General features: G+C 46.8%; 1 protein-coding gene across 2 annotated transcripts in view; it reads right to left on the bottom strand.

Annotated features, from left to right (window-relative positions):
• Positions 1–10,530, bottom strand: part of MMP28 (matrix metallopeptidase 28) — a 496,737-nt gene extending 486,207 nt beyond the window's left edge. The window contains exon 1 of one of the 2 annotated variants that reach the window (XR_014980049.1): positions 9,632–10,530. Coding sequence is in view for 1 of the 2 variants with exons in the window: in XM_085649625.1 (XP_085505751.1) it covers positions 9,632–9,745 (114 nt within the window). In the remaining variant the exon portion in view is untranslated. The remainder of the gene's footprint in view (positions 1–9,631) is intronic. The other variant, XM_085649625.1, reaches the window with a different exon arrangement.
• Between the last annotated feature and the right edge of the window lie 14,007 nt (positions 10,531–24,537).

The raw sequence follows: 24,537 nt of genomic DNA, 5'->3' as shown, positions 1-24,537 counted from the left end.
AAGTGGACGTCCTTTATCTTGCCATGCAGCTTGAGGCCCATGGGCCCCCCCCCCCCGTACAGGTGGGTTAGCATCGCTCTCAAATACTCGTCAAACCGTCATAGCTGTGGAACAAAATGTATTGACCTGAACAAGATGCCGCTTGTGTTATATTCATGCTGCTCTGTACAACTGTAAACTATACGACTATCACCTGTGTTGCTACTATTTACAACTGTCTGATTCCACTGCCATGTTTGTTGTATAGAAAATACCAATAAACAAAGTTTAAAAAAGAAAATAAAAAAGTAAAGTATTACTGTTAATTAGGACAGGCCATCTCCCTGTATTTATGACTACTATAACAACATGATGCACATGAGTGCAAGAGCAGCATGGTTCTGCATAGAGGATACCGAAACAGTGTTTCATATATAGTTTAGTTGTGCTTAAAAAATGTGAATTAATAAAAATAACGATGTGACCAGAAGGAGACCATTAATTCATGTTCAAAATGCTGACAGGATCACGTAATATTTTTATTCAACGTTTACCTGAACTTAATAACAATACAATATAAAAAGAAACATCCAGTGAGACAATAATCAGCGTACAGAAGAAGTACAAGGACACCATGGTAAATGGGCTGAATCAGACGCCAAAGTCCTCAAGCGTGCACACCGCGCAGTTCAACAGCATGAGCATTACAGCACTCCAACACACCCCAAAGCATACTGTAATAGATCAGAGCAGAACATCATATGCATGTCCCTGATCAAGCTTGCCTGGTAATTTTGCAATTATTCTGGTTTTGGTCATGTGCAACGCTCCAGCCACCAACCAGATGTGTGTGCAACACATGCAACTGAGCATGGGTCAAATGTTTCAGTATCCAATGCTAGGCGAAACACCAGCCACAAATGTAATTTGTGTGGTGCAATCAAAAAAGGCCCGCCACCATTGACACAATTTCCTCCCAGTATGGTGCAACCACTGAGCACTTCTACACTATGTATACAAACCACGCCCCTCCCTCCTCACTTCTGGGGCCTGTGTCTTCTTGGATAAGGATATATCTTGTGTAGCACCACAGGAGAAAGGTAGATCCTGTAGCAGAAACTGAACTTCGTAACTATGAAGCCACGGATGCTGGATCCCTTCCTAACATATAGAAAGGCCCTGTCCCAATTGCTTGCAGACAGGGAGGCGTCACATTCTTGGCCCCAGCCAGCTGTCTCTCAGGGACAGTTCCTATCTAGAACTGTCCCGATGCAACGCCTTAAAAAGGGTGGGTAGCCTGTGCACCCCTCACTCCCCTCATCCCGATCCCAAATGAGACAATATCATTATGTTTCACACGAATTTTAAAATGTGTGGCTTAATTCCTTAAACGTAAAGCAAAAACTAGCGTTTATGCTTTACCTTTTTTTTTTACATGACCGTGTAAACTGAGATTATAATCTCCTATTGCCCCGATGACGATTATCGCTACTCTCCCTTTAACTAGATGAACCTCTGATGTAGCCTGACTGTACCCGCCCACCTAAAGCACCGACACCAGCTTTCTGTTTTATGTGAGAAAAACTGAAGCCGATATAGAAAAAAAACTAATCTTCACCAAGTCAACAACGACGTAATTAATAAAAGATTACACACTGCGCTGGAATGCGTGTCGTGCGAGGTTTTCCTTAATAAGCAAGTACAGTTCTGTGTGAACCAGCCAGGGGGAGAGCTGAAGTATCCAAAGAAAACTGACGTATTATATCTCTGACTCATGGCCGTGACTGCTGCAATTCCAAATGTGCAGGTACATGTCGATTTCCGCAAAACAGGGAAGGGTAGAGCCAGTGGGTGCACGTCACGCAGCAGAGACCTAGCGCGGCGGTGTGATCTAGGATTCTGACTCATCGTCTGGGTTTGTATTGAGTTCTATGCAAGGCGAGGATGAGGAAAAAACTTTGGAATTCACTTGCTGCCCGACAATCCAATCCATGTTTAATTAATCGGAAAATAGTTTCATCTTCTGCCCCCTCTATCGCTCAAATGACAAAACATAATAAAACAACCGCCCTATGTCGATTACCTAGCACTGACTTCGAAATATATGATTTTGAGGGGTTACTACACGCAGTTTTCTGAAGGTCATGTGCAGAGCCTCCTTGCTTCTTGACTGCTGCCTCGGGTGGCCTTTCGGGTGCTGAGCAAACGTGGCTGTGTTTTTGGGGCCATCCTTCTGCTCGCAGACTCCGTTGTTCACATCCCGCACGGATTCCTTCGGTTCTGTCACACCTTTACCTGCTGTAGGAGTGTTATCTAAGTAGACCAATTTTACGCCCTAATGTGTAGGGTGTATCGTGGTTAACCTAGATGGGTGAGTTTGCGAATATACATAATATTATACTGGGGCGCCTGCAATCCCAGTAAAAAAACAAGTCTCTAATTATCTTATTGCAGGAAAGTTGTCCTCTCTACTCACCTGTAATTACGAAGTAGCAGTGGTTTTTTTTCCAGACTTACAATAAAGCGATTCTTATATCTTACTAACCGGTTTGTGTGTGTTTAATTTTGCAGGACAGACTCTGCTTGTATTCTAGTCTGCACTGAACATGAAAGAGGAAAATGGTCCCAAGTCAGAGAAGAGCTGGGCTAAGAGTGAACTAACTGACAACCACCAAATCGGAGCCACGCTGCGGTCCTAGCCAAAATGGAAGGAGGGCAAGTCTCCTACCACCACGTTGTCTCTGTTTTACCCTGAAATGTCATTCATTACTAATATTGAAAGTGGAAATTGTTCTGGAAGGAGATTCTAGGAGTTCAGTAGGATACCATCTAAAGTACCCTTGAAATAAAGGTCGCTTGGATCCAAGAAAAGTGCTGTGCTCCCATGAAGGGATGCAGACACAAAGCAGGCAAATGCGCTTCAGCGCCATCAAGTGCAAAGTGCCAGTCTGGCTGGAGTATGAACCACAACCTGAGTAGGCTTACTTGACTAGTGCTCCTCCACCTTGAACAGCCTTCGAGAGCCAATGAGAAGCTTGGTGCATGAATCCCTACTCAAAGTTTTATTTTCCTTCGGCCAAGCGTGAATAGGTGGAATTTGGGCCTTTCAAAGTTTGCATAGTTTCTGCTCAGGCCAATAGTCATAATTGCTTTTTCACTTCCTTACTCCTTCATGGGGCGTATTCAGCAGTAGGCAATATCAGTGGCGGTTTCTCTGTGTGGGCGTCGGGGCTCCGCCCCAGGTAATTTCCCAGTTAATTAATTTAACAAGTTTCCTTTGATTTAAAAAATAAATAAATACCAGTACGTTTCTTTTTTATTAAGAAAATAAAAAAACGCAAAGAAAAAGAACACATCGCCGCAAACTTTAACATGGGGCACTGTCGTCAGTCTGCTGCCTCCCACTGTCAATACCCCCGCGCTGCACCACCTGCTATGTCTTTGCCGGCTGAGAACCTCACAGCCCTGAAGGCTGTGACGCCATCAGCAGGCAAAGACATAGCCTGGAGGCCCAGTCTCCACCCCCTGATGGCGTGGAGATTAAGTTAGCCCCGGGCGTTTTTTACACAAGCCCGGGATTGCTAACATCTCCACGTCAATCAGAGAGTGGAGGAGACAGGAGAGTGTGAGATTCACCCCCACCCCCTCCCAACTCGTCACAGGGCGTGGTGAGAAGTGAACCACCTGTCCCTGTGACGAGTGGATAGGACCCTCTGCGCAGACTCGGAGTAGTTCTTCCCGCGCATGTAGCAGCAGCCGCCATTTTCGGGACGGACTGTGTCGTGTCAGGAGCGGTGGAGACTGACTAGTGAGTCAAGGTCGGGGCCTTTGAAAAAAGAAAGCGGACCGGTCGTGCTCTGTAGCAGCAGCCAGCCTAGTCCACCATCCATCCATTTGGTTGCACTTGCAGGAGGTTGCTGTCAGGAGGACCGAGAGTGAGACGTGTGTGAACTCGGGCAGGTAGGGCCTACCGGACCGTTCTCTAGACTCCCATATGTGGACGCCATGGCTCGTGCTAATGACATCAGAGATTAATCTAAGCCTACCCTAGGGGAGCAGGGCGGAAGAACCAGCACAGAGCATACGAATCACCGCGGGGTATGAGAAGGAGACTGTGAGCGATGCTAGCACGCTGCATTACAGAGACATTTATGAGGCCTTCCTTCCCGCGCGAAACGTAATTAAATACAGCTGCGAGGTTTCGCTAGCATGGAATCCAGCCTAATTGAGGGTTCTCACTGGTAACCTACAGTAACATTCTATACATTTTTGTTTAGGGAGTATTTTAACGTTTGTATGAGGCATATTATGTTACATTTGTTTCCAGGAATTTAGACATAAGTATGTTGTGAGCAGTAACATATTGTATTTCACAAGTAGCGCGTTTGTGTGCATGTTTGCTTTTCAACCCTCCTCCTTCGCTTGAGTGTCTGTTTTTTGGTCGCGTTCCGTTGGAAGCCTCTGCTAGGTAATCTTTTTAAGTCTGGCAAAACAAGTCGGTTTCTATGGGTGAGCCTAGGGGCATTGTCGTCATCGGTATGAAGTGACTTGGCGGCTGCCTTGACTCCTAAAGCAAATTGATACATCTAGATGTGACATCGTTTCGAATTCAACTAGGAGTCCTACAAGAGTAACATAAAACAGAGCCGGACTCAGACAGAAAATTGGGCGGGGCACCAAAAACAAAGTAGTCCTTTCTAGCGAATCCGATATCTAAAAAAAAAGTAGTCCACATTTGCAACTGAAGCCAGTTTTGAACTTGTAGCTGTATATGTGTTTTTCCAAGATATCTGTAATTGCATTCACATGTGCTTGCTGCAGGCAATGTTTGTGGTATTACCAAATAACAATTCAGCCACAAGACTATTAAAACAGGCAACCCACAAACAGCCAATGAAACGGCCAGCCCATCTGGCGCTGACAGAGTTCGCTATAGGCCAGTCCGACTGTGACATACAATGAAACCCACACTGGAACTTTTAGATGCATCAAAACCTTTTACAATCAGGTTTTAAATCCATTCATGCTGTGGTAGGAATGTACATCTGTGTTTGGGTCCCATAGCCTTCACAAACGTTCTTGAAATAATTGTTTTACAAGATATTGCAATCCAAAGCAACTTGAATTGAAGTCTGTTTAGTAGAGATGGCCCATTTCTGTTCATTACACATTGTTTTAGACCACTGTCTGCGGTGAGCATGAGCATTGATTCACTAAAATGTCTGGGGTAACGGAAGTGATATCATATACCCTTTGACCCTAATGATGTCAAAGGAAGTGACAACACAGGACCTTTGACTCTGAATCTTCCTAGGGAGTGATGTCACATGACATTAATCCTGATGACATCACATTAATTAACATTTCTGAAATTCCAAAATATTTGCATGATTAATGTAACAACACACCACAAACAAATGTCTGTTTTGACTGTCATCTATATAAAGGTGTGGACATGATATGTCAAGAGAGCAGGCACCAGAATTGTAGTAATCAGGTGGGTGTTTCTCTCCTTTTGAGAAACATTGGAAAAAATGGGCACTAATAGTGAATTTTAAAGCACAATTTTCACATAATTTTAAACTTTCTCCCATAGTAGCCTGTGAAATTAAATTTTAGAAATGTATGCTATTTCATTGTTGTGCCTGTTTTAAGACCACTTATTGCACACCTACATGATTTTCGATGAGTTTCCATTTTGTGAACCTGTGCTGTAAATACAAACCTTTTTTCCTCGTCATCTACCCTTCTGCGTGCAATCATTCCACTTGGTCAGTAGGCAGATCCAACCTATTTATGCAACATTGTTAAAATTAATTGTGGTTTATTGCAATTTAGAATGGTTTATTCATGAGGCCTTGGAACTGATGATAGTTTTAGGGGAGGCAGTGGCCTGTTTCTGTTAAGCACAATGGCTTCCGAAAGTCTTGAAAATCCACCATTTGGCTGCTAATTTTTCAAAATTTTCTCGGGGGGGGAACCCTCCGTAGGTGGTTCGGGCTCGCTCGCTGCGCTCGCTCGCGCGCCATTCGACACCAAAAATTTTCAGCCCCACCACTTTAAAATCTCACCAGCCGCCACTGGGCAATATCCCTGCCTTTAAAATACATTTGAAAAAACAAATTAAATAAAATGGTGCATTGCTACTCAGAGCTGTAGTAGGGCGTTTGTGCTCGCACAAGGGCTAGTGTTCTGATTTTACTATGTAGCTCTACACCTCAGCAAAAGGCCCCACCACTCAAAGACCTCACAATATACAATAAGAACAGAATAGAGAGCGCTCTCCAAAAAGTCACTGGGGCATTGGAATAGCATCCATATAAAGGACAGAAAGAGAATTTAATCATATTAAAATCCATCCAGATGGGTAAAGAGATTCTTCCATTCAGTTCATAAACACACAACTAAAAGTAGAGTTTAAGTCTTCAAAACACTTTATTCTTCACATATTGAACATTCAGCCCAGCCAACGCGTTTCACTCTTCAACAAGGACTTCATCAGGGTATAGAAATATATTTCTAATAATATCACCATGTCCAGTATTCTACTGGTAAAGTACAATATTCCAGATCAGTGATGGTCATTGGAAATGAGACCTCAGTAACAAGATCCGGCTCCTAGCGCGTTCACTCCTTCTCTCTAGACTGATACAATTAGAAAAGTATTTGTATTCGCCTGCGGGCTGGAGCAATTTTTTAAATAACTTTTTCCCTGATCGCTTCACAGCAGGCAGGAAACAGATGAATTCTACTCCCAGCTGGTGGGAGCAGTTTTAAAGCTCCCGCCAGCTGGTAGCGGACATATTGTACCCTCGGGCAGGCGGTAGATTTAAAACTTCTCCCACACCAGGACATACCAAGAACTAGCCCTGCGGTGGGGGGAAATATTGGTTGGCGGTCCCTGGGGCCAAAATTGGCTTGCCCCTTTCCCATTCATATGTCAAGGCTAGGGGGTGGCGGTCTCTGGGGATCAAAATTGGCCCAGGAGGAGGGTCACATGCCGCCCTCCCACTACAAAATAAAGCTGGTTCCCAAGGGACAGGGCACCAGGGTCGAAATCAGCTAGGGGAGTTGGGCCACGTGCGCTCTTCTCTGCCTATAAATTAAATGATCAATTTCCTCTGGGACCTGGCCCCTCCCCTTCTTCTATTCGTCTGGGACCCCGGCGATGGGGTTCTCAGGGCCCACAGACCTCTGGGGAGGGGGGGGGTGACTTCACGTGAACCCACTCCCCTATATACTAAATAAGCAATTTCCCAAGGGACCTTGCCCACCCGAGTGGCAAGTAAAGCACAAATCGCTTGTGTGTTTTTGTTTTACATTTTCCTGCAAATTAGTGGATCCTCCACAAATTTGCAGGAAATTGTAAAAAAATTTCAAAAAACGTTTTGGGCCCCCAGCAGGACAACTACGTCTTTGTTGTATATAATATTGAAAATTCTTCAGTTCTGACATGAAGAGACTGTGAAAGACCTATAACGAGTCTCGAAGTTACATTAAAGGCAGTGAAGTACGGTACTGCTGCAGAGTTCAGATTATTTTTTCTTCACCCTGAGGGCGAGGGCAAAAATGGAGAGTCCAATAGGGACCGGTCTTTGCACCTGCTTTTTGGAACTGCAAGTGCTGAGCACAGGCAGGACCTGGCCCACTTAAAGCCCTGCACGCACCTATATTAAAACCTCGTTCCCGGATTATATTATAGAGATAGGCGAGCCACTGAATGCTCGCGCCAGGTACGAGCCTGAAGCCTGGCTCAAGGTACTGTCGGAACCTCAAACCCATAACAAGCCAAGCTTTTATGTGGCATCTGCCTGCCTCCCTCTATTCAGGATGTGGAGTTATGGTCAGAGTTGCCAACTTAGGAACCAGGTTCAAGTCTTGGTGTCAGCTCAACGTCCTGTGATGGAGAACAAATCACTTAATCTCCCTATGTCTAGAACACTGCATGTGACCTTGTGTCATTTAACTGGCAGGGCCAGCTCTAGGGCAGTGCCACTGCAAGGGTGCTGACTTCGGGAGGCACCGGGTTTTCAAGTATAGTATGATTTTAAAAGCACCGGCTGTCGAGTTCTTTTCCTCCAGCAATTTTGAGGCAGCAATAAAAATTCCAAGATAACTCTCGTGATTAATCAACCTGCTGGAGAGCGATCGAAGTTTTGTTTAGTGGCAGTCTTCACTCATTTAAAATAGGGCAGGTAAGGTTAATGTGCCTGCTGCAAAGAATGTGTACCATGCAGATAAAGTGCATATAATGTGGGTAGCTCAGTGGGTTACTGCTTTTGTCAGAGAGATTATTTTGTTACTTGCAGTTTATAGGCTAAAATCCAAATATAGAACAGTCAGCTATTAACTATCATCAAACAGCTGCATGCAAACTGCACGGTATAGGTTAGAGAGTTATGACCCCCCCCCCCACCTGGTTTCATTATTCTAATGTTGCAAAACAAGTTAATTTGGCATAAATCTTTATTAGTAAACACAACCCCAACCATGGTGCTACGTTTACAATTTTGTTTGTGCTTCTCCAGACTTAAACTATACTGTCTACCAGTATGGATGACGCGACTCCTACACCTTGCAGTCCTCTGTCTTATGTAATATTTCATATACACTGATTTACACATGTATGATACATTGTCTTTGTGTAATGAGTGTGACGTAAGGTGCTCGGACACCCTACACTGGTCTGAGTGGTGCCATAAAACAAAAGAAATGCATATCAAAGAGAGTGGTTATGGTGACTTAAGAGGCACTGTTAAAGGGTGATGGTGAGGGAATCAGCGGAGAAGGTCATTGGTGGGGCTCTAACAAAAACTGTTGCATGGGCCGCCACCATCGCTAAAGCCGGCACTCGTAACTGGTGCTCATGTAGCGTTTCAGTAACCTTCGAGTCGAGCTTGCGCTAACGTAAATACAAAGCCTTGACAAAAGGAAAGACATTCTAGATACCCATTTATTGGCTGACTTGCACTAAGTGAAACCAGAACACCTGGACAAATCGCACTTCCACCTTAACTTGTGTTATCTTAAGCAAAGAATTTATTTTACTAAAACTATTTTCCTTTATTATGACGTATGAAAGAACTTTGAAATATGTGAGCTCAGACTTCCAGTTGTACAAAACTTTCGCTTTTAAAAAGTACTTTGTAGTTAGGCCTGGGCGGTAAATTCCGTTACGTTCGCGGAATTTGGGTAATTTCTGGTTCCGCGGAGAAACGTGGAATTGTTCAAAATACTGCGTTCCGCTGAAGTTTTTGCGTGTTAATGTTCTCAAAATGCGTGTTTGCGAGATATTTCTCCCTGAGCACGCAAACAGCAGTCGCAAACAGGAAAAAAGCATTGCAAACAAGCAATTCCGCGTGTTCACGGAATTTCTGCGAGCTCGCGGAGATTTTTTACCGTTTTGCAGAGCTTTGCGTAGTGCGACTACGCAAATTCCTCCCACCCCTATTTGCAGTGCTATAAAGAATCCTATTAGTGCGTTAAAGTTTCCACATGCTAAAGAAATACACTTTTCAAATTTAGAAGAGACTTTTGCCACACCCTTGACACTGGCGTGGCTCTCCCTGTTAATCTGTTGGCTCGCACGCCTCTATTATTGTAAGTGTCCATCCTGCCAACATTCATTATTGCCGCCAGCCCCCATGCTCACCTTAGCTCGCCGGAACGTTTCGTTTTCGCTTGCCGGACTCAAGCCTATCGCAGCCCGGTTCTGACTCAGGAACAGAAGGAGCAAAAGCATCAAACGCAAAGTTGTCAACACCATCCTCACGTCCCTCAACAAGGCGCACCGGTTGGCGCAAACGAGCGCACTCCTGGCTGCGTGAGGTTCACCTGCGGAGACTCCACCAGCCGACCAATCAGAGGTCGGACGCGTACAGCTAGGGCTGGGGCGCTGCTCGGAGGCCGTCAATCACGGTCACGACCTCTCCCAGGAATGTGCGTCAAACCCCCGCGCGCTACTTCCAGCCCGTGGTGGATTGCAGACACAGGGTTTTCCTATCTTTCCGTTTTCGCCGGAGTATAAACTTCCTCAGCTCTAGCTCCCAACTCGACAGTTTTAGAGCAGAGAACTTTTCTCACAGGCTCGTCTTGCATGTGATACGCTGACTTGAGGCAGTGACGAACCTGTGTGCCTGTTGCAAGCCGTTCTGTGAGTCAGTAGGTCCGCTGTCACCAAAGCCACTCAGGCGATTCGGAGCAGGTAGTTGGGTCACCGATTCTGTCCAACAGTGCATGTGGCTATGCGTTTGGGTTCTTTTTACAGCCTGTCCGTCACTCACTCAGTACTACAGTTAGCCCCGATCGTTCTATCGTCCACCGCCCGCTAAGAGCGTCTGTTCACCTGGAGGCGCAGGTACTTGAAAGACGTCGCCGGCCAGGTTTGAGGGGCAGCCAGTCTCGTCGCCTGCCAGACGGTACAGTGCCCTGCTGCCCCTTCAGAGTCTGATGCAGCTGTTACCAGTGTAAACCCGTTTGCCAGTCTCTGTGGCGGTCCACTAGCATCGGCCAAGCCCTTTTCCTTAGACGGTGCCCTTCTCCTATGAGCACCGCCTTCCTCCCTCTCTGGCCGCCAGTGGGAGGCGGGGAGCCCGCGGGGAGACATGCCATTCCTGCACACAGTGCCTCATATCCTTCGCTCATCCAGCTGCTGCATCGGAAGCCGTGCACCGTACAGCACACCGTGTAGTTAAGCTAACTGCCTGCCATAAATCTGCTACTGCTGTCGAGCGATCCACATTTGAAAAGTCCGATGCTCTTCCTGCATAACTAATTCACCCGAATATATTTGTGTTGGAATGCTCAGCAATTTTCATTTCAGACAACCCGGGCCTCCGATGGACCAGCAAGATTAGGAGTGAGGCAGGTAGTCAAGACATCAGGCGAAGTGGAGCTGGTCAAGAGTCAAGCTCGTGACATTTTACTCCAACCCGATTTGTGTTTAAGGGGCATAACCTTTTGACCGATCCATTTTCGTGAAAGTATGGAAAGATGGTAGAATGCCTACCCATTCAGTTCTACCAAGAAACCCCAGTTTAGTAAATGTCTAATTTTGTAAGTTCTTGCTTTTTAGGTCGCATCACTTTACATTTTTTTTACTTGTAATCTTCTGTTTACCCATTATACACGAACAAGGACCAGAATCTAGGCGATTGAAGCTGAAAGGCTGTAAGACCCTAGAGCTTGGCGTTGCGGTGGCCTGTATGGTGCATCCCTCTTCTTATTGAGAGTGGCTACTGCCCTCTCTACATAGACTGGGTTAGACTGAAAGTAGTGGGAGCATTAATCTATACTTGGTGGTACCTGTAACCCTGTCTTTAGGAAGGGCTATCTGGTGGCTGTAAATAAAGTCTGTGCTGTCTCACTCACTCTGGTTCTTTTTTTTTGTCTGTGGGATATGTGTATTGGGAGGCAGTGGGTTCACTGGGTGGGAATGTTGAGCCATTGTATTTACTATGAGCCAAGCTAGTATCTGTTCTGCTGGACATTCCAGCTTCCCAGTGCCCATCCCTATTCTTAGTGGACGCTTGGTGGGTTAGGGTGCTCGCAGCAGGTCGCTCCCCACACTGCTGTACTGCTTCGGTTGTACTGTTGTTTTTCATTACTGCTGCACTGCTTGATTGTACCTGTCTCGTTGTAGCTTGCCTATTTTCCCTTTCTCCCTCCTGCTAGTTCTGTGCCCTGCTTTGCCTTCTGTTCCCCCCGCCGTCCATCACCCGTTTTTTCCCCGCTCTTCCCACCGCTGCATCCCTGCAGCCCCGCACCCCTGCTCACCCATTCGCCATCCGCTCCCACCTCCCAGCTGCTCCTCCCTCCCTACTCCCCTTATATGGGGACCGCGCAGCGGACAGTCGCAGCGGGCAAGCCGCTGGCGCGCCAAATGCACTCGTAAGGCAAGCCTGTCAGCACCCGTCCGCACCTGGACCTTCCCCAGCACCAGAACCCCTGGCCCCCGCGAACACCACGATGCCCGTCTTCGCTACGACTCCAGCACCCTCCACGCACTCAATGCCGGACAATCACGCACCTGCTTCCTGGCCACCCCGAAGTGCACCCAAGGACCCTTCTCCTGCCGGAACTGCAGCTTCACCAGCATCCGACCCGCCAACCCACCGACCAGGAAATAACCCAACTATCTCAGATGCATCCTTCTCAACACCCGCTCCGCCCGCAAACATGCCGTTGAACTCTGGGACCTACTCGACTCTACCTCCCCAGACGTCGCCTTCCTGACGGAGACCTGGCTGAACCCCTCCTTGGCACCCGACATCGCAGAGCCATCCCGGAAGGCTACAAGATCACCCGCAGGGACGGCACCAACGGAATAGGAGGAGGAGTCGCCATCGTCCACAGGAACACCCTCAGAGTCTCGACCAGCACCGACGACACCCTCAGCATAGCTGAACACCTGCACTTCCAGATTCACACTGACCCCAACACCACCCTCAGAGGAACCTTTGTCTGCAGACCCCCCGGACCCCGACCACAGTTCAGCGACTCCATCGCCGACTTCGTCAGCACACACGCCCTCGCCTTCACAGACTACATCCTCCTCGGGGACCTGAACTTCCACCTCGAGAACAACAATGACACCAACTCCACTACCCTAATCGACAACCTAGCCAACCTCGGACACAGACAACTTGTCACAACACCCACCCACTCTGTCGGCCACACGCTCGACCCCATCTTCTCCGCAAGCCCCCATGTCTCCTTCAACCACATCACGAACTCCACTGCGTCCACTTCACCTTCCGGAAACCCACCACGCACCACCGCACCAAACAGATGCCTCGCCGCTGCTGGAGCAAAGTCACCAAAGACCAGCTAACCATCGCCCTCGCCCAGAGCCCACCCACCAAAGCAGATACCGCCGCCCGCAACCTCCGACAGTGGATCGACGACTGCGCCAACACCCTCGCCCCATTCAAGAAACCCTCCAACAGTCACACCAGCAAGAAAGCCAGCTGGTTCACTGAAGACCTCCAGGCCTACAAGCAAACCTGCCGAAAGCTGGAGAAGAACTGGCTCCGTGAACGAACACCGGACAGCTACGCAGCCCACAAGAACGCCACCCGCAGACACCATCACCTCATCAGATCAGCCAAAAGGGCCTCCTTCAAAACCGCCTAGGCAGCAACGCACACAGCAGCAAAGAGCTCTTCAACATCGTGAAGGAACTCTCCAACCCCAGCTCTAACACCAACGACATCCCACCTTCGCAAGACCTGTGCGACTCGCTGGCCACCTTCTTCCATCGCAAGATTGCAGACATCCACGACAGCTTCAACGCCATGACCGCCCCGACAACTACTGTGACCTCCGCCCCCACGACCACCATCAGCACCAACCGCCTGCTCTCCTGGACCAACATTTACGACGACGACACCATCAAGATCATGAACACCATCCACTCCGGATCTCCGTCAGACCCTTGCCCACACCACATCTTCAACAAAGCCAGCACCGCCATCGCACCCCAACTCCGGAAAGCCATCAACATCTCCTTTGAGACAGCAACCTTCCCGGAGAGCTGGAAGCACGCCGAGATCAACGCCTTACTCAAGAAACCCAAGGCGGACCCCAAGGACCTCAAGAACTTCCGGCCCATCTCCCGGCTCCCGTTCCCGGCGAAGGTCATCAAGAAGACCGTCAACAAACAACTGACTCGCAGCATCCTGGACCCCATCCCAGTCCGGAATCCGCAGCAACCACAGCACCGAAACTGCCCTCATCGCCGCCACCGATGTCATCAGGACCCTGCTAGACAACGGAGAAACCGCGGCCCTCATTCTCCTGGACCTGTCAGCTGCCTTCGACACGGTCTGCCACCACACACTACGAACACGCCTCCACGATGCCGGGATCCAAGAGAAGGCCCTGGACTGGACCACCTCCTTCCTCTCCGGCAGAACACAGAGGGTCCGCCCCCCCCCCCTTCTGCTCCAAAGCCACCGAGATAATCTGCGGCGTACCCCAGGGCTCATCCCCCAGTCTAACGCTGTTCAACATCTACATGGCACCGCTCGCCCACGTCGCCCGACTAAACGACCTCAACATCATCTCCTACGCCGATGGCACCCAGCTGATCCTCTCCCTCACCAAGGACCCTCACACTGCCAAAACCAACCTCTACGAAGGAATGAAGGCCGTCGCCGAATGGATGAGGAACAGCCGACTGAAGCTGAACTCGGACAAGACAGAGGTCCTCATCCTCAGATCCACCCCTTTGGCCTGGAACGACTCCTGGTGGCCGACCGCACTGGGAACCGCCCCAACACCCACCGACCACGCACGCAACCTAGGGGTCATCCTCGACTCCACCCTCTCCATGACTAAGCAGGTCAACGCCGTCTCTTCCTCCTGCTTCAACACCCTCCGCATGCTCCGCAAGATCTACAAGTGGATCCCCACCGAAACGAGAAGAACGGTCACCCAGGCCCTCGTCAGCAGCAGGTTGGACTACGGAAACGCCCTCTACGCAGGAGCCTCGGCCAAACTCCTGAAACGGCTTCAACGCATCCAGAACGCCTCTGCACGCCTGATCCTCGACATCCCTCGCCGCAGCCACATCACACCCCACCTGAGACCTGCACTGGCTCCCCGTCAACAAGAGGATAACCTTCAAGCTCCTCACCCACGCACACAAGGCACTCCACAACACCGGACCAGCGTACCTCAACAGCCGACTCAACTTCTACACCCCCACCCGCCAGCTCCGTTCCACTGACCTCGCCCTCGCCACAGTCCCCCGCATCCAAAGAGCAACCTCCGGTGGAAGATCATTCTCCCACCTAGCCGCCAAGACCTGGAAAACCCTCCCCATCCACCTACGACAGACCCAAGACCTGCTGACCTTCAGAAGACTCCTCAAGACCTGGCTTTTCGAGCAGTAGCAGCATTCCCCACCGCCCAGCGCCTTGAGACCCTTACGGGTGAGTAGTACGCTTTACAAATGCTATGATTGATTGATTGATTGATTAGGGTAGGCACTGGTTCTTATCTGTATTTAGTTAAGATTCCCTCTGCTGGGACTACCCCCTCCCTCTCTGCTGAGTGATGGTTAAGGCATCCTGGTCTGGAGTTAATTAAAATTACTCTCTGGGGGATAGGACAGACAGATACCAAGAGACTGGGTAGACTCTCCTCACATGTACTGTCACACAGTGATTGTTGCATCCTTCCCAGCCCGGGAGAATGCAAATGAATATGCCACACTTGGAGCTATGTAACAGACGTCTTCATTCCACAGCATACGATCACACGCTGCACCAGTCTTGGCTGCTGCATTGAAGCAGCAGTGGGGCGGGTGGAGGCGAAGGGGTGGGGGGTGAATCGGATGAACAAAAAAAATCACTTACCTCCCGGCTGGCTGGCTGCCGCTGCCTCTCCTGTGTCCCGTCCTCTTCCTGTCTTATTGTTAGAAGCAGGAAGCACCAGGGCTCCCACTCTCCCCGCAGCCAAGTTTGGCGCTCAGCCAGGGGCTGGAGGGGTGGGCATGTCCTCCATGCAGGCTGCAATGCAGCCTGCATGGAGAACAGGGAAGTGCGCATGACTGTTTTGGGCGGTCCAAGAGGGCCGACCAAACAGACATTGCTCACAGGAGTGTTCTACCACTACTCCCCTACTCTTCAGCCCGCCCACCCCCTCACGCATGCTGCCGCAGCAGGATGACAAAATAAAATAACATTACGGTATTACAATTTTATTTTTTTACTTTCTTTTGCTGCTTCCTGGCAGTGCGGTGATGCTTCTCCGCCTTAGCGGAGGTGCCGCCACTGCACTGCACTCTCCTTACGTCATATACGTTAATAGCCACACCTTCACACCTCCCAGTAAGTGATGTAATTCCTCTGTTGAGTCCGCCCAGAATCACAAGGGTCCTAGCGCACAGTCTCACGACACTACATCTCTCGCTTTGTTAAATAAAATGTATAAACAACAGTTACAGCATAGTTCACCAATGAGTTTTTCTCAGCACTTGGATACCCTCACGGGTGATTAGCTGCACTATACAAATCCAGATTGATTGATTGAATAAGTCATCGAGGCGCACGCACTAGTCAGCCGGATCGAGTTGTACAAGATAGTTGAGGTGCTCTCTGATTGGGCACCAATGGCACAGGTTCTGATGCTTGATCTAGGCTATTTGGCGGGGACACCTCATTCATGATTGCAGACTCTGATGAACATCAAGGTAAGTGCTTAAAGTGTGGTGAGTCCCATGTGATGGACTTTCCAGACGATGCGCTGTCACCATGAGTTCTTTGCACGTCATAGCCCTCAGAGAATCGACAGCAAACAGAGTGTCTGTATTCCGCTTTTGTTTCTGCTTGACCAGGACCCAATCACCTTCATTGAAGACTATTTCCTGAGCTTGTCGACGCCGATCAGCATATGTTTTCATTTTACATTTTCGAAAAGTGTATGTGACACGAACCTTATCAGCATTCATGGATCGGTCAGCTGTCCACTGTGGTAGTTTGGTTCCGATAGCTCTCCCAAATAGCAAGGCGGCAAGATTCTCACCAGTTGTGAAGTGAGGAGTGGAACGATAAGCATGGAGGGCTTGACACAGGGCCTAGTTTAACTCGATTTCCTCCATCAATGCTCATTGAACTACCCTTTTGAGGGTACCCATGAATCGTTCCCCAACACCATTGGCTTGGGGCCACAGAGGTGTACTCTTCAGATGTTTGAGACTGAGTCTGACTAGGAACTCCTTGAATTCTTTGCTGTTAAATGCCAGACTATTGTCAGATTTGAGAATGGCGGGGATACCTCACGCTTCAAAGATGTCATCCAGCTGCTCAATGACCTTGTCATGGGCTGTTGACAATAACTCCTTTGAACAATAACTCCTCTACTAAAGAAAGGGCGAATACTCATCATTGACTACCATGAGATGATGTCCATTTCCTACGGGTCCAAAGAAATAAACAGCAACTCTATACAAGGCACGTGCAGAAAGGTTAGACATGGTCAGTCAAGGTTAGACTGGACACCGGGTCACTTTGGTGGAAAGGCAGTTTCAACAATGGCACTTCTCCTCAAATCAGTCGTCAAGGCTCAGGAAGCTCACTCTGCCATCTTAGGGCTTGTTTGGTGGCTACAATGCCACAACGTCCTTCATGGGCTGGTTCAGTGACTTGTTGTCTTAGGCTCTTAGGTATGATGATTCTCAAGCCTCACTATAACACCTTCCCTGGTAACAGACAGTTCATCCAGTACATTTTTAAAATTCAACATCATCAGCAAAGATCGAGCACTCTTCTTCTACGACTTAGTTGAAATAATGTCTTTGATAATAAGTATGTTGTTGTCAGCATTAGTAGCTGCAATAATGTGTTCAACGGATAGGGCTGCTGGACCTTACAATGAGGTTGAGTTAATCCTCCGTTTTGGATGTCAAACTGTGACTATGTAGCAGTACTCGTGAAAAGTAAACAGAAGGGTTCTGATCTTTTTTTTTTTTTTTTTTGGTCCTCATTTCTCGCCCCTGGTTACCAATAGAGGCGCAAGAAGAGAGACATACTGCCGCAGAGAAACTGGTGGAGGCGCAAACCTGTTTGTAGGATATCGTGTCCCAGTATTGTCTCAATACTCCCATAGCACCTCCTTAAGGCAACCAATAAAAGAGAAAGAGTGGTATTGCTGCAGTCAAATACCCATTGCTAATGTCGAGAACGCCCTGATGGGTATACCAACACATGGAGTTCCCAAGCAGCTTAATCATTGGACCATTGGGGAAAAAAATAAACCCCAAAAAACCCCCAAAGCCCGATGTTCCGATTACGCCCAGTTCAAAAGAAGCCAGAAACTTCTCTTGTCAGGATTACGATCTCTTGTTAAATCAACTTTAGAGGTTTGTAGAACTGAAGTGCGCCAGTCCAGCAAGGTAGGTGGAGTCGGGTCCTTCCATTTTCTACAAATTTCTCTTCTAGCCAGCAATATGCAGTAGAAGAGGAGATTTTTCGCTGGGCCCCGGATCTCAGGTGAAACTCCAAAAATTACCAGAGGAGACGTTATCAAGACTTCAAAACCCAAAGCAGTTGAAAGTGATAGTCTTATCGCATTCCAATAAGGGAGCAGAAAAGAACACTCAAAGAACATATGTATATCTGAGGCAGCTATTAGCCCACATTTAGGACATGCCACTAAAGAGTCTTTAGAAAATTTTGAAAGTCTCTGTGGCGAATAGTAGGCCCTATGTAGGGTAAAAAGGTGGTTCCTACGGAGCTAAGCAGGTTTCACTATATCCCACATGATCTTAAAAGATGTAAACCACATATTCTCGATGTTCTGGTCAGTAATGGAAGAAGCCCACAACAGCTCTGGCAGTTGGAATTCGCCATCCACTTCTTCTAGTAGTAGTTCATACCATAGTGAAACCACCTTTCTGGCTGGTGGCTTATCCAATAAATACGTCACTAGATTACTATCTCCTCCTAACACGCATCTGCCCTTAGCAGAGATCTGTGAGTGTGCCCAACTTGCAATCTGAAGGAACTTAAACCTGGAGAAGTCCGGCCCTATTTTAGATAGCAAAGCTTCCCATGGAAGCAAACAGCCTTCCACAAATAAGTCCCCCCAGACCTCCAAACCTGCCTCTCTCAGACTATCAAAGAGCCAGTCCGGGCTATCCGGTGAGTTCCACAATGGTGACCTGCTTGGACAATAACCAATCTTTATAAAACACCTAAGTTTACCCCATGTTTTTGCCATGTCTCGCAACACCTTCGATTTCACTTTTTAAAAAAAATTCGGATCACCAAATTTAAACAAAAAACCCTGCTGGGTCACACCCTCTCCTCTAAGTAATGCTGCAAACATACATCCAATTCCAGAATTTGTGGGCATTTTTAGCAGCATCCTAGCATGGGAAAGTTGAAATGCCCATGCATATAGGTGTATATCAGGCGCTGCTAAGCCCCCCTTCTCTCTACGCCGCCTAAGTTTTTTCCAGGAAATCCTGGGTATGTGGTCATTCCATATGAAAGAACTAATATTACACTGAAGTTTAGTTATCAAAGAGGGTTAAAAAAATAAGGGAATGGTGTTAAACAAAAACGAAAGTTTTGGCAAAATAGAAATTTTTATTAAGTTTACTCTGCCCAAAATTGATATAGGAAGCGAAAACCAAGATCGCATAAGTCTTCGACATTCCTTGGCAACATTAGAAAAATTGAATGGTACAATTTTATTTATATCCTTGACAATATTAAGGCCTAGATACCGCAAGCTAGAGCTCAACTGAGCCCCTGCCACAGGTTCAGGATAATTCCAAACCATGATGTCAGTTTTAGAGGCATTAATCTTGTAACCTGATACTTTACCAAAATCAAGAGCCAAGGCAAAGCCGTACGTAGTTCTGAGGAAAAAACAAGCATATCATCCGCGTACAGGGCTACCTTCTTTCCCCACCCCCCATAAGTGAAAGGCTTAATGTTATGCTCATCACTCAGCCGTTGAGCGAAGGGCTCAATGTATAAATCAAATAGGAGGGGGGAAAGAGGGCAGCCCTGACGTGTACCACGCGTAATGTTAAATGACTTAGACAACTCTCCGTTTACCAACAAAGAAGCCGAAGGATTCTGATATAAGAGTCTCACAGCTCGCCGGAATCTCTCCCTGATGTTAAACCTACCCAAGACCCTCGACAGGTACACCCAGTTCACCCTATTGAAGGCCTTGGTGGCGTCCAATGTAAGTACAGCCAATGGGAGAGACTCCATAGTTGCCATATCAATGGCTGCTATAAGATCATATGTCAACTCATACAGTTGTCGACCCCTCACAAAACCCTTTTGATCTAAATGCAAACCCCCCGTTGCTACTGCTCCCAGTCTATCTGCCAAAACTGATGCAAAAATCTTATAGTCAGAGTTTAGGATGGAAATCGGTCTATATGAGCTGCAACATGTAGCTGGCTTTCCTGGTTTCAATATTAGAGTTATGGAAGCATTATTCCATGAAATAGGAGGAGACAATCCTTCCCGAAGAATCTGGTTAAACAAAGCCGTAAGAAAAGGGAGAATTATTGTCACCAGGGCAGTATAGATTTCAGATGGCAAACCGTCTGGGCCGGTTGCCTTACCCTTCTTGCAGTTTAAGATAGCACGTCTAACCTCTTCCTGCGCAATCTCCCGATCCAGAGAAATACTCTGTTCAGGCGTCAGTTCAGGAAGGGATATTCCCTTCAGCCAGTCTTCCACTTACACTTCCTCAATATCTTTATCTTCGTGATATATGTTGCTAAAGAAATCCCGAAACGCTCCTCTAATATCTTCATCGGAAGAGTATGTTACACCCCCAGAAATAATTGAATCTATATTATTTCTAACCTGGTCGGTTTTTGCCTTCCAAGCTAACAACTTCCCTGCCCCCTCTCCATATTGGAAGTGAGCTAATTTTCTCGCCTCCCACCTCTCAAGGACCCGTGAATTCAAGACTGAACCCAGTTCCCCTTTCAGGACAACTAACTTGTTCTGCCACTCCTGTAGAGTGTTAGCAGGGACGTCCGGGTGCGAAACTGTTTCTGCTTGCACTCTAGCCATCTCAGCCTCCAAAGAGGCAACCAATTCTCTATAGATCTTTTTCTTATATGTGGCCTTGTTCGTTATCAGGCCCCTTAAAAATGCCTTAAATGCGTCCCATACCCACTCAGGGGAAGCTGAACCAATGTTGTTATCCATAAAATTCTGAACTTCTATTTTCAGAAAATTAATAACCTCCAATGACAAAAGCAAAGAGCGATCAAAAGCCCAGCTTCTCGTGGGGTGTTTAGAAAAGCCCTCCAATTCTAAATAAACGGCCGCATGGTCCGAAAGATGAAATGGGAGCTAAGAGATAGTTTGCACCAAATTAACCAATTTTTGACTGATCAAGATATAGTCAATTATCGACTGATGATGGTACTTATGGTTACGGAATGAAACACCTCTTTGTTGCCCTGATTTTACCCTCCAGATGTCTACATAACCTAACTGTTTCATGTTATCATGCAAAAAAGACCTAGTCTTAGACAAAGTTATAGCTCGACTGGTCGGGGACTTATCCAATATAGGATCTAAAACAATATTAAAGTCTCCTGCTATGATGACTGTCTCTGGGAATTAGAGCAGGTGGGAGAAAATGGTTTGCAGGACTGAAGGATCATCGCAATTAGGACCATAATATCCTACTATAGTAATAGGGGATCCAGCTATAATTACAGATACAATAACCCATCTACCCCCTGAATCCACCATCTTAGAAACTAATCTCGCGTTGACAGATTTCTTAAAAAAGATTGCTACACCCCTAATGTGTGTTGTTTGCGAGGTCATTACACAAAAGTCAATCCATCTATTCTTTTTAACCACAGAAAGCAACTCACATTCCGTTAAATGAGTCTCCTGGAGTATAATCACCTGCGCATCAGAGTCACAAAGATATTGCATTATCTTATTTTTCCTAGGACTAGTGCGCAGGCCATTAATATTCCAAGAGATAATCTTCAACTTACTCATAACATAGAAATCCTCCCACCATCAACATCACCATCCCCATACCAGTTACCCAACATTTCAAAAACAAAAACAAAACAAACCCAATAACCATCTTCATTAGAAAATAGAAAGATGACCATACAACACTATAACAATGGCAACTCTTCAAAACATAAACAAAAACAAGGACGAAAATGAGGATTTTTTTTTCTTTTTTTACCCAATGCAACCCATCCCCGTACCCTACTCTACCCCTCACATTCCCATGGGAAACTCTTACCCTATCTATCTGGAAAATCCAGAAGGTAGTGTCCCTCACTGAGTTCCCGTCCTACAACTCCCTATACAGGATAGCCAACTGCTTACTGCGTACTATGATATATATGCCCGTACATATATAACCATATATTACTAAGTGTCTATTCTCGTACTAGTTTCTCATACACTCATGCTACGCTTGCCCTGAAGCCCCCTTATCTTTCCCCATAAACATTAGTAGCTCATCTGCTGCCACCACCGATCTAATATTATGCATTTTATTTTTATACATGATTTTTAGTGCAGCAGGAAAAACTAATTGGGCCATTGCACCATAGTCTCTGAAAGCTTCGAGCCTCCTTCCGAACTCCCATTGCTTATCTAGGGTGGTCCTGGAGAGATCAGACCGGATCTGAAAATGATATCCCTTCCCACTCACAGATTTCTGCTTAAGGGCCAGATTGAGAATAGCCTCCTTAAGGGAATATGTTTGAAAATTCACCAAGATCTTCCTTGGCTTAGTTCTTTGGGGATTTTTCCTGAAAGGATCCCTATGAATACGCTGAATGTCTAAGGTTAACTCTTCCACTGATTGATCTAATCCCAAGTATTCTTTCAACAGTGAGATGATATATTTCTTAATATCTAAGCCTTCACTATCTTCCGGAACATTCAGAATACGGAGGTTGTTGCGTCGTGCATTATTTTCTAAAGTCTCCATCCTCTCAGCCAACATCATATCCTATTTTTTAAGCTTAACAATGTCTGCCCTTGCTTCGTCTAAATATAGGGACAGTTCTGTTACAGTACTTTCCAGTACTTCTGTTCTTGTAGACAGACCGCTGATTTTGCTGTCGAGAGACTCGCAGAAGCTTCTTATTTCAGACTGGTTCGCTGCTGATGTTTCGAACCCTTTTTTAATATCTGCAGACATAGATGTAAACATACCCTGTAGGGAATTAATTAATGATGTGCTATCATAACCCTCAACCAGAGGGCCGGAGAGAGCAGACACGCAGTCTTGCAGAACTTCCTGCTGTAGTACCTCACTACTAGATGACCCCAATAAAGAATTTGGTGGAACCACTAAGGGAGATGGTTCTAACTCTAAGGCGGGAGGAGAAAGAAGATACAAAGGCTCTGGAACTTCTAGGGTGCAAATAGGAGACACACATATTTTTAAAGCTCCATCTGCCATTACGTCCACCTTTCCCACCAACTCACCTGCACCATCTAAAGTACCCACATCTACAGCGACTATGCTAGTTTCCAAAACCGCTGACATGCTGCCAGATATAGCTACAGAATTCACAGGAGTCACCTCATTGGGGTCTAACGATGCCATAGAGATCAGCGTATTTCCTGAAGACTCTTTCCCAGGGTACTGCTCCGCAAGATGTAAAACCTGTGGAACTACCTTGAAATAGGAACGAAGAGACGGGGTTATCTTTGACCCAGCTTTGATAATGGGTTTGGGACCTTTGAAGGCCTTGACTACTTTGCTTGTATACGCTCTCTTAGCTTTAACCTGCCCAGTCAAAAAAGATGACATTTTTCTTCTGTTTAATGGACTCGTGGAGTTTGACACAGAGAACGATTGCTCAGGCTCTTTACTAAAATCAGAACCAGGGTCATTTTTACCACTTGCAGCCTCTATTTTTTTGCTCTTCTTAATACCCTTGCAAATTAATCCGCGCTTACCCCTTGTTTGCCCTGAAACTTCTACCAGGGCTCCATTACCCGTAGGTTCAAGGCAAGCCGCAGTGATGTTGTCTGCCCCCCTGGAACCTCCTACCAGCGATGTTGCCGTGTTAGCAATCTCTCCTACCGCACTCAATGCACTAACACGGGAGCTGGTCTTTACCTGGCTTTTGTCAACCCCTATCTCTCAATGCAAGGGGGCATCTTGACTTTCGGATTCCCAAAAATAGTGAGCAACGTTTGGTGATCTGTAACAATAGTGAAACGTTTTGCGTATAGAAACATACAGTTTTTTGCAGGCCCTTTTTTACAGCCAGACTCTCCTCCTCTGGCTGAGAATAGGCACGTTCTGTGTCAGACAGGCTTTTACTGTCGTAGGCCACAAGGTCTCTGAGAATTCAGATTACTTTTATGTTGAGCAAAGATGGCCCCCCAACCCCACCGGGCTCTCATCAACTGTGATCTCACTATATAACTTGGGGTCAAAATAGGCCATCTCACTTTCATTCTCTATCGTATGTTTTATTTTTTTGAAAATTAGATCACATTCAGGAGACTACTAGAAGGGACATTTCGTTTTGTCAGGTCTCAATGGGACCCTCACAGTAGCATAGTCACAAATGTACCTTGAGCAATAACTGGCCATGCCTAAGAAGGATCACTGCACGGTGACATCTTGTTGGGGGGAAGTAGCTGACAGTGCTTGTGCTTTATCTGGGTCAGGAGTCATTCCCCCAACAGAGAATAGGTGCCCAAAGAATGTAAGTTTTATCCTGTTAAACTCACAATTTGCTGCATTCATAGTGACACCTGCATCAACAAGTAGCTGTCACACTTGTGTAAGAGCCATGTCATGCTCCTTTTGTTTTGTCCCAAATACAAGCATGTCATCACTGTAGTTAAAAGCATGTGTAACAGTTTGAATTAGTCAACATATAACACACTGAAATACTTCTGCAGCCAACGACACTCCAAAACTCAACCTTGTGTATCTGAACAAACAAACATAAGTCGAAAATGTAGTAATGTACTTACAGTTCTCTTCCAGCTCGAGTTGATGGTCAAGATGGTAGAAGACTTTACCTCAATTCGGCTGCATTATCAGGAC

Source organism: Triturus cristatus, chromosome 3_2, assembly GCF_964204655.1.
Source record: "Triturus cristatus chromosome 3_2, aTriCri1.1, whole genome shotgun sequence".
NCBI lineage: Eukaryota > Metazoa > Chordata > Amphibia > Caudata > Salamandridae > Triturus > Triturus cristatus.
Note: the sequence above shows the minus strand (reverse complement) of the source record. Positions and strands in the feature narration are given on the sequence as shown.